Raw genomic sequence first — 17,374 nt, 5'->3', positions numbered from 1 at the left:
TGGCCTAAGACTGGACTTGATAAAAATATATATGGTGGTACACCATCATTTTCAGGGCTGGTACGGTAGCTGCATTCCCTTGGGTGGGGAGTAATCTAGGGCTGCATACCGGCAGTGGACAGAGCGAAATCCAAAAACTAGTAGCAGGGACAGCTCTTTTCAGTCTTTCCTTATCTTCCTGTCTCCTCCATTCATGTATCATCTTATGTATTCTCTCTCTCTCTCTCTCTCTCTCTCTCTCTCTCTCTCTCTCTCTCTCTCTCTCTCTCTCTCTCTCTCTCTTGTACTCACACTGTTAACTTGCACCCATTTTTACATGGATAGACACAGGCTCCCCTCACCCTGCAAGCTTGGCTCCCTCCTTATGGGACCCTCAGCTTTCACTCACTCACAGCCTCTCACCCATTCATTCATTCATTCATTGACTCACTCATCCATTCATCCATCCTCTCTCCACCCTGCCTCACACACACAGGTTCCCCCCGCCCACCAGCCTCAATCTCTGCCAGGTAGGAGAAAGAAAGTCATGTTGGGCACTTTTTTGCCCTAAAAAACTGTTGCTACTGAAACTCGCTAGCTTCCTGGCCCCAGATCTCAGAGGCCGGATCATTCCCAACTGCTAAGGCACCTCTAGGCACAAATTACACAAGGGAGGTTGATGGGGAAAGTGCAGAGCTGGTGCTCTGACTGCCTTCCCTGTGGGCAAGACAAGAGGGTTTCCTCATTTCCCTGCCCTCCATTTTGGGCATAGCAGTTCGGATACACAGATGAGAATTATCGGGTTAAATGTGGCCCTCAGGCCTCTTTATCTGACCCTGGGGTCTCTCTGAAGCCAACAGCCTTTCCCCAAGACATGCCCCTTACATTAGCCCTGCTTCCCCCCCCCCTCAGGCTGATTTTGCCTATCTGGTTTTGCTCTGCTAATGCCTCCTGTCTGACTGGATGGAGGACAGGCAGGCCCCATCCACCGCCAGCACGTGGCCCCCAGAAGGTTGCTCAATGGGGAATGTGGCTCCCAGACTGAAAATGATTCTCCACTCCTGCTGTAAAAGCATTATTTACAACAGAGTGTGAGGGCACCACAGGGGTGGAAGCTGAGGCAGCTCTGCTCTTGTGGGAGCTAGTCAGAAGGGGAAGGCCTGGGCCCTGCCCTGCCTGTGTCCCGGCCCCTCACCTTGTCCTCCATTGTGTTCTGGGCCTGATGAAGCACTGGTGGCGGGCGGCAGGGGGCTGCGGCGGTGGGGTTGCATGCAGCTCCCTGCCATGGAAAACAAAGCCAGCGCTTGATTTGAGATGGAATTTGCCCCTTGTATATTATTCCAGCAGTTCAGAAATAATTTCCACTTACTCACAGATGATGATTCTATATTTAATCTCTCCTCTCTCGGATGAACATAAAATGCCAGTTTCTACATCTCTGCAATTTCTCACTGTTTAGTCAGCCAGTCTTTCGGTGGCAGCGAAAGAGACTTCCTTGCCTTAGCCATGATGGTTTTTTTCTGCTGTCAAAAGGTTTAATAAACAATTCTTACCCTCTTGGCATGCATCACTCAAATAAGCCAGAGCTTCTTATCTGCACATTTGATGGAATGTTTTGTTGTTATATTTCCATTGTGAGTCAGACCCACCCCCTCCAAAGCTCTAACCATGGGTGTAGGCAGGGGGGGCAGGAGGGGGCAGTTGCCCCCCCCTAGAAGCAGGGCCGCTGGCCAGCCTGCCCCGCTGCCTGCCCGGTGCCGTCTCCCTTCTCCCTGGCTGGCTGTGGGGCGGGTGGAGGGAAAGCCCCAGAGCCGCGCAAAGCGTTTGGCTGGCTTTCCCTCCGCCCACCCCTCAGTCAGCAAGGGAGAAGGGAGACGTCCCTTCTCCCTTGCTGGCTGTGGGGCGGGTGGAGGGAAAGCCAGTTTTCCCTCCACCCACCCCGGTGATCGCGGAGGGGGAGGAGGGGATTGGAACAGCCCGATTTCGGGCTGATCCTGGACCCCCTCATCCCTGCCGATCGCGGAGGAGGAGGAGGGGGTTGGAGCAGCCCGATTTCGGGCTGATCCTGGTGCCCCCTCGCCCCTGCCTGTCGAGGAGGGGGAGGAGGGGGAGGAGCAGCCCGATTTCAGGCTGGTCCTGGCGCCCTCTCGCCCCTGAATGACCATGGCTTTTCTTGCCCCACTGTGGCCCCTCCCCCCATGCCTTGGCCCCTCCCCTTGCCCCTTGCCCCCCCAATTTTGATCCTGGCTATGCCCCTGGCTCTAACGTTTAGCTCTTCCTCCAATGGATGGGGTTCTCTGTCTTCTTTCTAGCCCATGCTAGGCTAGGGCGTTGCAAGACTTTCTCTCATTCCCTCTAGCTGGAATTCTAGGGGTTGCCAGAAGATTCTGGAAAATCTCTTCCCAGGTGAGGGTGAGTTTGAGGTGACAGTGGGATCCATGCGGCTCAGCTGTGCAGTAGAAGCTTATTTCTAGACAACGACCTTCTTTCTTTCCCTCCAAGGGAATAACTGTTTGCTGGGGACCACAGTTATAACTGTGTGCTACTTGCAAAATCACCATCCTCTGGTTTCAGTCTCACAAAACCATCTTTTCTTCTTCTTCTTCTTCTTCTTCTTCTTCTTCTTCTTCTTCTTCTTCTTCTTCTTCTTCGTCTTCTTCGTCTTCTTCGTCTTCTTCGTCTTCTTCGTCTTCTTTGTCTTCGTCTTCTTCCAGAAGAACTCTTAGCATATGTCAGTGGATCTGCTAATTTTGACATCATTCTGCCATTTAGATATGGATTATCGAAGTCTACACAGAGGTTTGGTTTTGAATGCAATGGAATGGAATGGGGGAAGTCCTTGGTGATGGAGACAAAATGGTTGCAGAGGCAAGGGCTAATGAATCATGTTCATCTGAGCCATGCTGTTCTATCATGAACGGAGACGGGGCCCATCTTTGGAGGCTTTAGTATGGCCTGGTCACTGATTGTGGACAAATGGGAAGTAACCATCAGTTTGTTCCAAGCACCTGAAATGTGCCTGGAGTTAGATCTTCAGCGGAAACTAGTTTTTACCTGGCAGTGTGTGTGTGTGTGAAGGAAGACCTGGTCGGGGTCATCTTGTGTTTTAAGACTGACTTTGCTTTCGCTTTGGGACTGGTACTACTTGCACTATGGACTTGCTTCTGCGGCCCTGTAATACCCATTCAGCCTTTAGGGATTAGTAAGTAAAAAATAATGATTACAACATCACAAGTCTCTAGGGCCCTTTTCTTCAAAAGAAGCTGCCTATGTAAAAGCTGCCCTGAGCATTTTTAGACAAAGAATGCTGGACTAGATAGACCTCAGTCTGATGTAGCAGGCTGGTTAAGAACCTGAGGACAAGTACGAATATTATATTTTTGTGGCGGCTTCCCTCTTTATAGCTGTCTTCTGATTGTTTATAGGTCTCTTCAGTCTCATCATTATGCTTGGGGTAGATTCCCATTTACATCTAGTTAGTCGCTTCTAGCAACAGTTTAGCTGCCTATTAATTTTTTTATATCCTGCCTTTCCTCCAAAGAGCTCCAGGTGACATATTTGGTTCTCTTCCCCTCCACCACCCGCCCCTGAGGCTAAGCTGAGCAAGAGTGTCTGGCCTAAGATTACCCTGCAAGCTTCCTGGCAAATGAGGATGTGAGCCAGGGTCTTCCCAGTCGTAGCCCAACCTTTTAGCCCAGGGTTACTGGAGGAGATATCGGTATCTCCCCAACCCCTCTCTGGCCAAGTTGGACAGACGGGAAGAATCACCTATAAGTGATGGCAGGTAACCTTTTTTGCCTACAGGGGTCTTCAGAAGTCCCTATCAAAGCACTCTCTCAAGCTGCACTTTGAAAGAGCTTCAGGACATCTGACAACCAGCTGATTGTTGAGTCTCCAGAAGCTGCTTTTGAAGGGACGGGCACTTTGAAATGGACTTCTGAAGAACTGAGAAGTCAGTCTAGTCTAGCACTTATTTTGGTGCGGCAGCCCCAAGGAATAGCCACATGATCATTAAGGGGGTCCAACAAATGCAAGAAGTAAAGCCTGCAAGGTATGCAAGCTGGAGGTGTCTTGGTGGGGCATGGGGGCATATAGTGAATGTTTGCACATTCTGAAATTTGCAGATGAGAACAGGACATAAAAGAAATGCAAGCACAACAGTTATGTCTGTGAAGGATGCACTGGTTTATTTTGCATTTATGTCACACCTTCCTTCTGTTCCATGATTGAAACTAAGGTGGCATACTTTGGGTTCCCAGTGGAGTCTCCCTTCCAGGTACTGATCAAAGCCAGAACTGCTTAGCTGCAGCAAGGTGCTCACCTCATATGCTTTTAGGCCGAATGCCAGGAGTCTGAGAGGTGCTTGGGGTGGAACATGAAGGGAGCTCAGGAAGTCATGAGCCACTGTGAATTAGGCAAGTGAGTCCAGGGATATTTGCATTGCACATGTGAAAAGTCTGGCAAGGAGAACCTGTAGGTGGATCGAAAATCTTGGAAGCCTGGCAGGAGTGTGAGGGAAATCACTCTACTGTCAGGCTTCCAATCCCTTCTGGCGCAAGTGGGAATTCTGACATGAGGGGTGCATGTGGGAAGCCCACAGATGAGGACTGGATATGTGGGGGGGCTTTGTGGGAGGCAAACGGGTGGGTGTGGAGCATGTGGGGAAGGGGGTATATGTGGGGAGCAGGTGGAAAGTGTGCAGGTGGGCGGGGAGCAGGCGGGGAGCAGGCTCGGCGTTAATTCCCCTGCATTCCATTCTGTTTAATTGCTTATTAAATTCTAAGCAGCCAATTATCAGCAGCAATTACAGCTCCGCGCAGTGACACAATCGCCGCTTTAGCATTTGTTAATCAAATGCTTATTTAGGAGTCCGCTTTATTAGCTGTTGTTGGAAGGAGAGCCCAGTCCCTGAGGCTGGGGGAAGGGAGCTTCAGGGTTCCCCCCCCTCCCCACATTCCCTTGCCTTGACTCTTCTCTCCCTTGGGGTTTCAAATGCCTATTCTCCTGAGATGCTCCAGATAGGCAGGCCAATCATCCAGTGTGTGTATAAACCAAAGCAGCTGCCGCCATTGGGTGCCTCTCCATGATGGCATCGGTTCAGGGCATTGGGAATGAAGTGTTCATGCACCCATCACTGGGGACCGTGACTCAGGGGCAGAGCCCATGTTTTGTACATAGAAGATCCCAGGTTCAATCCAGGTGGAAGAATCCGCCATGCAGCAGACTGAAGCAAGCTGATTCTGGAGGCCAAGCGGGGAGTGGGAGGAATAAATGCGGCAGGAATTTAATGTCTGCGTAGCAAGACATTTTAAAAAGTGATGGCTAGGGCATCCTTTGGGATCTGCTTCAGCTAAAGTCATAGTCCGGCGGTGAAGATCCAGTAGTAGGTGATGGGGAAAGCCATTCCTTGGAAAGCTGGCGCCAGTCAATGAACAAAGACTCTGACCTGGTATAACCCAGTTTCCTATATTCCTGTGATCTGGAGTAATGCACATGTGAAACTCTGCTTTATACAGCCGGAAGAAAGGGCTTCGGGGATCCTGACAGAAAACAACAACCCCTGCCCCCAGTCTAGCCAATGGCGTTATTGAACATTCACTTTGAGTGCTATAGCTGCATTGCCTTAGGGAAGGGCCCTGTCTCATTTCAGTCACATCCAGGTAGCCATAGCCAATCAGGGACAAGGAGATTGTCCCCAGTCAAGAGGCAGGAGGATGAGATAGGCAGCTACTGGCAACTAATTGACTCCCTTTTTGCAATAACGGTACATGTTTTATGCATCTGGGCATGAAAAGAACCATTCCAGATATGAAGAGAGAGATGGGCAAAATGTGCAGAGATCGTCCTGTGGTGTAGAAATTGAGTGCATGATTTGATGGTACTGTATGTCTGTTCCAGGTCAGCAGTGAAACATATGTGTGTGCCCGTGTGATTCATTGGTTTACAATCAGAGTGATTAAATACTCTCACATGAACAAAATGTCAATCTAGGAGCCTCTTTAAGGGCAAGTGAAGGAAGGATGTTGCTTCTTTTAAACATGCAGGAAATTTCAGTTCACTAAACAAAACTACTGCTATGTATAATTAGAGGGGGGAAATGTATTTCTCTTCAGTTTGGCTTGTCTGCCAAGTAATAATCCCTATGACAGCAACACCCTACAGCCAACGTGGCTTTGGAGGGGGAATTCAAGTCTCATCCATGCTAAAGACCCAAATTTTAGGAATGCATTGGCACTGATATTAGCTGTGCACTACCATTTTTTGTGATTACAGTGGTACCTTGGTTCTCAAACTTAATCCATTCTGGGAGTCCATTCGACTCCTGAAACCGTTTGAAAACCAAGGCATGGCTTCTGATTGCCTGCAGGAGCTTCCTGCACTCAAGCGGAAGCCGTGACGGATGTTCGTTTTCCATAAAGCATTCGCAAACCGGAACACTTGCTTCCAAGTTTGCGGCGTTCGGGAGCCAATTTTTTCAACAACTAAACCATTTGAGAACCAAGGTACCACTGTACTATTAGCTCTAGATCAGGGGTGCCCAAACTTTTTTCAAAGAGCACCAAATTTGATGAAGTGAACATGTGTGAGGGCCAACCAAAGTTGTTGAACTTTTTTTAGGATTGAAGTTGTTGAGCTTTTTTTTTGTTTTTTTGTTTTTACAATTTGACCCCATAGTTGTTAAGTTTTTTTAGGATTTTACCCCAGGACATATACTGCCACAGGGGCTGAATTAATTCGACCGGCGGGCCAAATTAGGCCCCCGAAACGGACATGCCTGCACTAGGTGGAAAGGCATAGCTAGGGAGGTTTTATCCTGAATTGCTAGTTTTGGATACGGACTGAAATAATTTATTTATAAAACTTATACCCCACTATAGGAAATCAAGTCAGCTAATGAAATCAAGCAAACAAATATCATATACACCCTCATTCAAAACAGCAAGAATAATAAACCCCATGTTAATATAAAAAGCCATAAATAATGACTGTCATTATGTGACCGATGAATAACATAGAATAAAAAAAAAATCTGGGAACAGCAGTCAAACTGCAAGTAGCAATATCAATTAAATCACATAGTATTTATGAAGATCCAAGTTCCACCAACTGCTGAAAACATTATTATAGCACCTTGGGGGCCTTGGCAGAAAGGTAGTAAATAATTGCAAAAAAAAAAAAAACACCAAACAAATAAGAGTGCCAGGGCCTGACTGATCTCAGCTGGCAGGGCGTTCCAGAGGGTGAGTGTCACTGAAGAAAAAGCCCCATATGCGGCAGCTAAGCTGTTTGCTTCACAGAGTCAATGAATCTGTTTTTTTTTTTAATTATATTTTTTATTAAACATTTTATCAACACACATACATAACACAAATACAAAAAGTAAACATCAAAATACAGAAATACAAAAATACAAAAATACAACAACAACAAAAAAAAATATCATCTCTAATCCATTTTAATATTCATTGTCCTCTGGCTTCCCCAATTCCCTACTATCTGATTTTCTTTTTTATAAACTTCTGTAGCAGTTTCTAAATCATCCTTCTTACCCATCATATAGTCTCTTTAACACTTCAAAAATTTCATCTTTATATCATCTATCATATTTTCTCCCTTTCAGTCTTCTATTATTTCCCTATTGCCTTAACTTCTTTATTTTCCTGGATGTTCAAAATCTAATTTTCAAATTCATACCCTATGTATATTTTAAATTTCTTCCAATCTTTTAAAACTTTGTCATTTGTTTGGTCCCGGAGTCTTCCTGTCAATTCTGCCAATTCCATATAATCCATCATTTTCATTTGCCATTCCTGCCTCGAAGGCAGTTCCTCTTTTTTCCAATATTGTGCTATTAAGATCCTAGCGGCTGTGGTGGCATACATAAACAAATTAACATCGTCCTTGGGAATTTCTTCCCCAATTATTCCAAGCAAAAAGGCTTCCGGTTTTTTCAAAAATGTGTTTTTAAACATCTTTTTCAACTCATTATAAATCATTTCCCAGAAGCCTTTTATCTTAGGGCATGTCCACCACATATGGTAGAATGAGCCAACATCCTGCTTACATTTCCAACATTTATTGTCGCTTTTGTGATACATTTTAGCCAGCTTGACCGGCGTCAAATACCATCTATACATCATTTTCATCAAATTTTCCTTCAACACAGTACAAGCCGTAAATTTCATACCCTTCTTCCACAATTTTTCCCACTCCGACATCATCACATTATGACCCAAGTCCTTGGCCCATTCAATCATCACTGATTTTGTTTGCTCATCTTTCAAATGCCATTCTAGCAACAAATTATACATTCTAGACAAATTCTTGTAGTCTGTCTCTAATAACTCCGTTTCTAATTTCGACTTTTCTGTCTGGAATCCTATTTTTTTATCTAGCTTGAATGCTTCATTTATCTGCACATACTGAAACCAGTCACTCAACCTATCTTTCAGTTGTTCATATGGCCTTAACTTAAAGTGGTTTCCCACCTCCATCAGTATATCTTTGTATTTCAACCTATTCTCATCCATATTTGTCCTTTTAGGTTTCTTTGCCTCAAGTGGTGAGATCCACCTAGGAGTTTTTCTTTCCAATAGATCTTTGTATCTAATCCAAACATTAAACAATGATTTCCTAATTATATGGCTTTTAAAACCTTTGTGTAATTTTACTTTATCATACCATAAATATGCATGCCAACCAAACGCATTATCATGGCCCTCTAAATCCAACAAGTCATCATTGTCTAACAAAAACCATTCCTTCAACCAACAAAAAGCTGCGGCTTCAAAATAAATCTTTAAGTCTGGCAAGGAGAATCCTCCTCTTTCTTTTACATCAGTCAAAAGTTTGTATTTAATCCTGGGTTTCTTCCCCTGCCAGACAAATTTAGACAGTGTCTTCTGCCACTCTTGAAAACATTTCATTTTGTCAACTATCGGTAGGGCCTGAAATAAAAACAACATTCTCGGCAATACATTCATTTTAACAGTTGCAATTCTTCCCATTAAGGACAATTTCAACCTTGACCATACTTCCAAATCTCTTTGGATTTCTTTCCAAAGTTTCTCATAATTGTCTTTATACAAGTTCAAATTTTTTGACGTCATATTAACTCCTAGGTATTTCACCTTTTTTACACACTTCAGTCCTGTGCAATCCTCTATATTCTGTCTCTCTTGCAATGTCAAGTTCTTTTCTAGTACTTTAGTTTTCCCTTTATTTAACTTAAAGCCTGCCACACTGCCAAACTCTTGAATTATCTGCAGTACTCTCACTGCACTCTGTTCAGGGTTCTGCAAGGTCAGTACTAAATCGTCTGCAAAGGCTTTTAACTTATATTGTTTTGTACCCACTGTAATTCCTTTAACACCATCATCGTTCCTTATCATGTTCAACAAAACCTCCAGAACGGACAGAGTCAATGAATCTGGAGCAGTATGTCAGGTGATGACCAGAGCATGCAGGGAGAACCATATGGAAGGAGGTTGGTCCTTCAGAAAAAAAACATATTGAAGGTTCTTTTTAATCAGCTTTGCTGCAGGGAGAAAGGAGTTAGTATGCTGATGTAGCTGTGTAGTGCGTGTCTTCATTCAGAGATGAAGACTGCCCTTTGAAACTATCCACACCCCAAGAGGGGGTGCAGCAATTGCACCAGCATCGTTCCTGTTCCACTACTCCCTTTGCAGCTCCCTCTCTTCTGCTTGGTGGGTTGGGGGGCAGAAAGATTCCTTCTTCCATGTCAATAGGAAAGGAGGCTGCATATCTCAGCCCCACCAATTAATGCTAATCTTCAATTAAAGTTTTTTTATTGATCAATTGATCATATTGATTTAAGCTTACAGAACTAGATAGTGTATTGGACTGAGAGACCTGAGGTGTGTTAGGGTCCCTCTCAGCTGCAGATTCTCTCTGTCTCTTCAGTCATAAGCAAGTTTGCCTCAGTTCATGATCTGTCCAATGGAATTTGTTTTAAAAAATGACTACCTCACAAGGTTCTTGGATTGGATGCATAATGACCAAAAAGATTATTGTTATCATTTTGCTTATTATGGATTTATCCCACCCTTTTAACCCAGGAGTTCAGGGTATCATACGCAGGTTTTTACAACAACCCTGTGAGGTAGGTTAGGCCGAGAGATAACAACTTGTCCAGGTCAGCCAGTAAGTTTAGTGTCTACATAGGGATTTGAACCTGGGCTTCTCTGGTCTCAAGGTCAAAGAAGATGTAATAGCAGAAATACCTTGATCAGATTTCTAGCGGTCCTGTCCCCACCTTAAGGGGGAGTGATTCTGAAAAGATTATCCTCTCTTGCTACTCTCCTTGTGGGGCAAAACACACAAAAGTAACATATGGTGATCAGGTGCATGTGCACAGAATTGGGAATATTATTGCTTTATTATTTTGTTTGCTTGTTGACTAATGCCAAATGGTCTTTAGGTGACTCACAACAATTCTAAAAATTGCAAAAAATTTGAACAACAAAGATAAAACAACATTATAACATTTCACCCACTCTACCCCAAAACCAACAGCTCAGATTTGAAATAATTAAGGTGTAGGAACTGGCACATCTCATGCCTGCGAAAAGAGCAGTGTGGGAGCACAATGCCCTGAATCTGCTCCTATCTCATGTGGTGTGTGGATGATAGGTAGCAAAGGGTAGGTCAGTTAAGGCTTGGGAACTACCTGCATATTACAAACAAATCTAGAGATACTAGGAAGCTTAGGAGGTAGTGGTGGTGATGATCGTTGTTGATCATGCCGCTGCAGATCCTTAAGGCATGAGTTGGACCAGGGGAGGAGGAAAGCAGTAGACTGGCCTGGGGCCATGGAGTAGAGAAGCGAGTGGGGAAGAGGGTGAATCTAAGGGCGGATCTATAACAAACAAGAGAGAACAGTTAGAACAACAGACGGAAATTAAAAGAAGAAAAACAAAACTACAAAAGAGGCATGTAGAAGATGACGTGGGTTAAAATCAGGAAGTCCAAGTAAAAACTATCGGGAATCATAGTTTGTTAAGGTTGCTTAGAACGGTAGCTCGGTGAAGAGGGAAACTACCGTTCTTAGGTTTCTTTGGGGGAAGTCATGTGCTTTAATTGTGCCCTGGGGGTGCTTTAAATGTACAGCAACGGGTGGGACGGAAAGATGAGTAAGGGGAGCAGTCAGGTGCCGAGGAGGACAGGACACTCCAGTGCCCGTCTTCACTGGTGGTGTACAGTACAAGACGGCACTTGGGCGGCTGCAGCTTATCTCACCATTGTAAATGCTGCAGGAGTGAAAATCCCCTCTTGTTGCGCGCAACCCTGAGAGGTGCGGGAGCCGGCGCTGCGCTAAACCGGCCCTTCCTGCTGAGGAGGAAGGGAGCAGCAGCAGCAACAGTGGCAGAGCTTCCGAGGGGGCTGTTGAAATGGGATGCAGACGGGCGCGGCGGGGCAGGCGAGGAGAAGCGCCAGCTGCGAGGAAGGGGGCCTGTCCGAAAGAGGCGCGTGTGTTGCGGCTAGAGAAGCAGCCGCGCGAAGTCCCCGCGTGTTTTGCTCAGGCTCGTCGCAGTCCTGCCCCTGCCAAAGGAGCAGCGCGGGGCCTCCCTTTCGCCGCGGCCGGCTTGCCTCCGCGAGCAGGCCTTCGTCGGCCTCTCCGCACGGGCCACGGGGAGGCCTCGGGGTTGCCTGCGGTGGCGCTGCCCTTGCGGAGAGAGGCGCCTCGAGGCCCGGCGTAAGCGCGGCTGGGAGGCGGAGGGGAGGGAGCGGGATCAGCTCAGCGTGGCATGACGAGACGAGGCCCCCGGAGAAGTGAGCTATGTCCCTTATTGGTCACACTACATTTCTTTTTCATTAGCAGTTAAATGCAGACATGAGGGATCGGCGCAGGTTCACTGGGCGCGCGCCGGGCGGCATTTCCGGCCGTGATGGATTAGCCCCGGTGGAGGAGGCGGCGGGGACGAGGGCGGGAAGGGGGGGAGAGCCTGCTGTCAGCAGCCCCAGCTGTGGACGCCTGTCATGGAGGGGAGGTTGGGGGGGGGGGCACACCGTGGCACACGTCTCAGCAAATAGGAAGGACAGGGAGAAGAACCAGGGTCCAGGGATGAGGGCACAGTGGCAGGCCGGGCGGGGAGTGGGTTGGTTGCATATATCAAAGGCAAGTGTACCTACCGGTATTGGCATTTCCTCGTTGTGTCTGCTAGTTGCCAGCACAGTCTGCTAGTTGCCAGCACATGTGTTCGGCTGGTGAGCACTACTGGGTTTCTTATTCACAAAACAAGAGGGCCAGTAGTGCTCACCAGCCGAACATATGCAGTGGAACCGTCCTCAGCATACACTTGTGCTTCAGAAATTCTTGAATTGTAGCATCCAGGCACGTGGGCGAAGCAGAAGGAAATGTGGTGTGTTAAGCATTTGCATATACATTTTAGATGATAGGGCAATTGACATTTCAAAGTGAAAGATTCCAGAATCCTTAAGTGTCAGACAAACTGTGTGCTGACCCCCACACTGAAGTGGATTGTAATCTCTATGTTAGCATTTATGTATTTTTTTTAAAGTGTTATCAGCATCTAGCCCACCCCATTCCCAGGACAGCCAGCAATGTGATATTTTACTGCAAAATCGCATCGCTTTAACCTCATTTTGCTATCCCAGCTCAACACAGGCCAGTGACAAATGGAAAGCAGTGAAACATTGCAAAGATTTTTACCTAACACATATTGGAGGGTATGTGGGTTGGCTCTAGTGAGACAGAAGGTGGAGGGTTCTAGCTCTCCCTATCTGGAGCAATGTGAGCTACATCTACGGTAATAATTGGTTTTATCTGAGCCAGTCACCAGATTGGGCTTCCCGTTCCTCAGGTGTAGGAACCTGAATTTAAGGCTTAGAGGGGAGAATTTAAACCTGAGCACTGTTTCTATCCATACATATCTGGCTGCTCGCTTGTCCCAGACCAGTAAGAATCTAAAAGGGTATTTTTAGACTTAAGTTTGAAGAAGGAACCCCAAATTCATCCAGGAACAGTATTAACAAAGCAATGAGATGGGATGGGGGTGGTGGTTGTAGGTTAAAGTCAAAGGGCATCGCTAGTATTTTGCTTGGGAACATACACACAGCCAAGTATCACAATTGTTAGTAGCGTCAGGCATAACCAAAAGTTATTCCATACTGTATTGTGAACAGTCAGGAAGTAAAACAAACCTACACACAATCAGTGAGCATCTGCTTTGCATGCAGAAGGCTCTGGCTTCAGTCGCTGACATCTCTACCTAGGGCTGGGAGAGTGTAGGCAGTTTTGAACTAGATGACCCAGTGGTCTGACTCAGTATAAGGCAGCTTCCGACTACCACACCATCTGTAAGCGTGCATTCCTGTTGAAGGCAGTACAGTGGTACCTCGGTTTACGAACACCTCGGTTTACGAACTTTCGGTTTACGAACTATCCTAACCCGGAAGTTAGTAAACTGAGGTGCCGGAGGTCTACTCAGCGTCCGATGCCTTCGGGGAGGCCGGGCCTTCGCTCCAATGCCTCCTTGAGGCCCGCAGCGAAGGACCGGCCTCCCCGAAGGCATCGGAGCAAAGGCCAAACCTCCCCAAAGGCATCGGAGCGTCGGATACCTTCAGGGAGGCTGGGGCTTCGCTCCGATGCCTTTGCGGAGCCCGGGGAGCGTTTCCGTGACTGGGCTGCAGTCACGAAAGTGCTCCCCGGCCTCCGCAAAGGCATCGGAGCGAAGCCCCAGCCTCCGGAAGGCATCGGAGCCGGGACTTCGCTCCGATGCCTTTGCGGGCTCCCCGGCCTCCGCAAAGGCATCGGAGCGAAGTCCCGGCTCCGATGCCTTCCGGAGGCTGGGGAGCGTTTCCGCGACTGGGCTGTGCAGCCGCGAAAGCAGTCCCCGGCAACCGGAAACAGCCCAGTCGCGGAAACGCTCCCCGGCCTCCGCGAAGGCATCGGAGCAAAGCGGTTAATCTGTTCTAGGGGGTGTTTTTCCTCGTCTAGAACGGATTAATCAACTTCCCATTACTTTCAATGGGAAAGTTCACTTCGGTTTACGAACACTTCGGTTTATGAACAGACTTCTGGAACCAATTGTGTTCGTAAACCGAGGTTCCACTGTATCTAGAACTATTGCCTCTGATTATCCCTGTTAATACACAAGCTTAGGGTGATGTATCATGTGGCATTGTAATGCTCTTAACTTACTCCTCTGAAAGTGTTTTCTGACATCTCCCACCGGCCTCCTAAAATCTTAAAAAAGAGTTACTGGTAAATGTCAAATGATGGTGAGTTTTTGACACTTGCCAGAGCATACACTTATCCAATAAAGAGGAAGTTCCTCAAGGGTTTTCTGTTGGCCCTTACACCCAGTGGTGTTTGGTTGGATGCAGCAGGACTGAGAACATGGCCATCTGAGTTGGCTGTGGAGACAGCAGCATGGCTGAGAGCTCTTGCTGCCGTTGCTTTCATTAATGTTACAGACCAATTAACTGTGTAATTAGCCGAGATCCCCAAAGAGCTGCTGCTGCTCTGATTACAATGAAGGAGAGTTGAAGCCTCGCCCTTTAACTGAAGAAGTTTGATCTTAGAGGACTGCGGGTTTGGTGGCCAGCAGAGCAAAGGCGTTTTGCATGTACTGATTTAACCTTGAGCTTTGGAATGAAATCTACCTACGCAAGGCCCATGGTGGAATCCTGACTCTTCATGGCCTCTGTGAATGTTGTGGTTCGCTAGTGTACCAGTTTCTAACCCCTCTCCTCTCTGCCCAGGTGCCCAGCAGAGTGCCACAGTGCCCATCCCTGTGCCTGGCTCTTCGTCCGACCTGCTCCCTCACTTCCTGCTGGAACCAGACGATGTTTACATTGTCAAGAACAAACCGGTGACACTGGCCTGCAAGGCCACGCCTGCCACACAGATCTACTTCAAGTGCAATGGCGAGTGGGTGCACCAGGGCGACCACATCATACAGCGCAGCATGAACAAAACCACGGGTGAGTGCTGGAAGCGGTGGGGCATCCAAGGGCAGCAGAGGAATCTTGTTTTATGGCTGCAGGGCCGACGCTCAGCTCCTGTCCCACTGCTGACCTGGAGTTAGGAGGCCTCCCATTTACACTGTTAGCATGGCTTTTGTGATTCTTTAGCTGCTGTGGTCTCCTGAGATTTCACTAGAGATTTCTCACACGCTTCTGAGCATATATTTGCAACAATCTTAGCCAGAGACATGCTTGGGTCCCCCCCCCCCCACTTTTCTCATGATACTTGAGGTTCTCTGGAAACTGAACACAGCAGCGTTCTGCACACTTACTGCACTTCCACAGAATTGTGACACCCATTCATGTAGAGCTCCTCCACCCACTGATCTCTCCCTCCTTCCCTGCTTCCCCCCCTTGCCTCCTTGCCCCCTGGTGTTTTGGCAGGCCTGCCCCTCATGGAAGTGCGGATCGACATCTCGCGGCAACAGGTGGAGAAGATCTTTGGCTTGGAAGAGTACTGGTGCCAGTGTGTCGCCTGGAGCACGTCTGGCACCACCAAGAGTCAAAAGGCCTACGTGCGCATTGCTTGTGAGTGGCGCCCTGCTTACCATCCTGTCTGCTCAGGGGACCCCTCTAGGACTTCAAACCACCCATCGTCCCTCTCCTAGAGCCTCATTGTCATTCCCCCCCCCACCTACAGCCGAAAATCAGAGCCTGTTCTTTCATGTCTGAATCGACTACGATCAACTGGCCGCTCATGTTGGCAGGGAGCAGACAAGGCTGTGGCCTAGTATGACCTGGGGGGTCTTCGATGTCATCTTGACACCGCTCTAAGCCTCTCTTCTTTCTAGATCTGCGGAAGAATTTCGAGCAGGAGCCCCTGGCCAAAGAGGTCTCTATTGAGCAGGGAATTGTGCTGCCTTGCCGCCCTCCAGAGGGGATCCCACCAGCTGAAGTGAGTACTGGCCCTGCATGCTTAATCCTGGGTAGTACTGAGAGGGCCATTGGGGAGAACGGTTGACGAAGCCCACCAGTAGCACAAAACCAAACCAAACCACTTCATGGGGACTACCTGATGTTGGAACCCGCATCTCACCAGTGTTGGCTTTGCCACCCTGCAGTTCCTGCAGACGATCTTGGTTGGGTTCGTGGTAGCCCATTTGCCCTCACCTTCATTGCAGCCACTTGATTGACGCCGGCCTGTCTCTCTACAGAGCTCATTAACGCACATTTCGGAGCCTCCCTGGGCTGCCCTGGTGCTGAGTGGCCTGTCAATCTCTGTCCCTCACTAGGTCAGTGCCAGAATGTGTTTTCTTCTGAGACACATTGCAGTCGCAGTGTCCTTAAAGGCTACGCGGCCTGATCCAACCCTCCTGCCCCATGTGTGGCTTGTGTCTCCCCCAAGGTCGAATGGCTGCACAACGAAGACCTCGTGGACCCAGCACTGGACCCCAACTTCTACATCACGCTGGAGCACAGTCTGGTGGTGAAACAGGCCCGCCTGGCGGACACGGGCAACTATACCTGCGTGGCCAAAAACATTGTGGCCCGTCGCCGCAGCTCCCCTGCTGCTGTCACTGTCTATGGTAGGGCCCCACCAGGCGATGGGATGGGTGGTCCCCAGGAAAAGGGGACCAATGGGCAAACAGCAGGTCTCTCCATAAGTCTTCAGGGTTGGGGGCAAGGGCAGGAATCTGGTTTCTTTGGAGGCTTGCCTGTAGCTCAAAGGGGAAGATGGAGCAGTGACAGGGACGGCTCCACCATTAGGCAGAGTGAGGGAGCCGTCTCAGGCGGCAGATGCTGGTGCAGAGGTGGGGAGTGGCAGCCTGGTATTAGGGAACGAAGCTGGGCATGAATATAAGATCACTTGCTGCCCTCAGATGGGGGGGGGGGATGCTAGCCCACTGCCAGCACCGAAGGAAGATTTGAACTGCTAAAAGGAAACGGGAAGAGTTGTGTGGAGGCTAGCTTGTCCTTCCCTTTGGGCAGCACCGTTTCTGGGGCTGGCCCAACTGTTTAGGGGTGTGACGAAGAAGGGACTTTGCTAAGAACATGCACCTCAAAACGGAGGAAAAGTCCATCCTGGAGGGAGAAAGGGGGTGGGCAGGGCAGCCAGGCTGTGTTAACATGACGTCAAGAAAGCGATGCTCCTGCAGAATCCCACAGGAGAAAGTGGCATGACCCCCACCCCATCCCCTCCTCCAAGTGTCCCCCCCCTCTGCTTGTGACTCCTCCTGCATCCCCCCATGTTTTCCTGTGTATTCTCCCCAAGCTGTACACACATACCAAAAGCAAGAGGGAAGCTCGCACCCCAGAGCCGGCCGTTTTGCCCCAGGAGAACCCTGGAAGCGCTCGGTTCCTCCTCTGGGCCCAGAGAGAGAGAGAGAGAGAGCATCCCACCTCCCTCCCTGCTGCCCACGACTGGCCCTCCCAGGGCACACCG

At 48.4% G+C, this 17,374-nt stretch overlaps 1 protein-coding gene across 2 annotated transcripts in view; it reads left to right on the top strand.

The window, feature by feature from the left end:
- The window catches only part of UNC5A (unc-5 netrin receptor A), a 94,933-nt gene that overhangs the window by 60,472 nt on the left and 17,087 nt on the right, over window positions 1–17,374 (top strand). For both annotated transcript variants that reach the window (XM_060271600.1, XM_060271599.1), the window contains exons 2-5: window positions 14,728–14,949; window positions 15,376–15,519; window positions 15,783–15,886; window positions 16,337–16,517. In XM_060271600.1, coding sequence (XP_060127583.1) covers window positions 14,728–14,949; window positions 15,376–15,519; window positions 15,783–15,886; window positions 16,337–16,517 — 651 coding nt within the window. The remainder of the gene's footprint in view (window positions 1–14,727; window positions 14,950–15,375; window positions 15,520–15,782; window positions 15,887–16,336; window positions 16,518–17,374) is intronic.

This window comes from Zootoca vivipara, chromosome 2 (assembly GCF_963506605.1).
Source record: "Zootoca vivipara chromosome 2, rZooViv1.1, whole genome shotgun sequence".
Classification (NCBI taxonomy): domain Eukaryota; kingdom Metazoa; phylum Chordata; class Lepidosauria; order Squamata; family Lacertidae; genus Zootoca; species Zootoca vivipara.
Note: the sequence above shows the minus strand (reverse complement) of the source record. Positions and strands in the feature narration are given on the sequence as shown.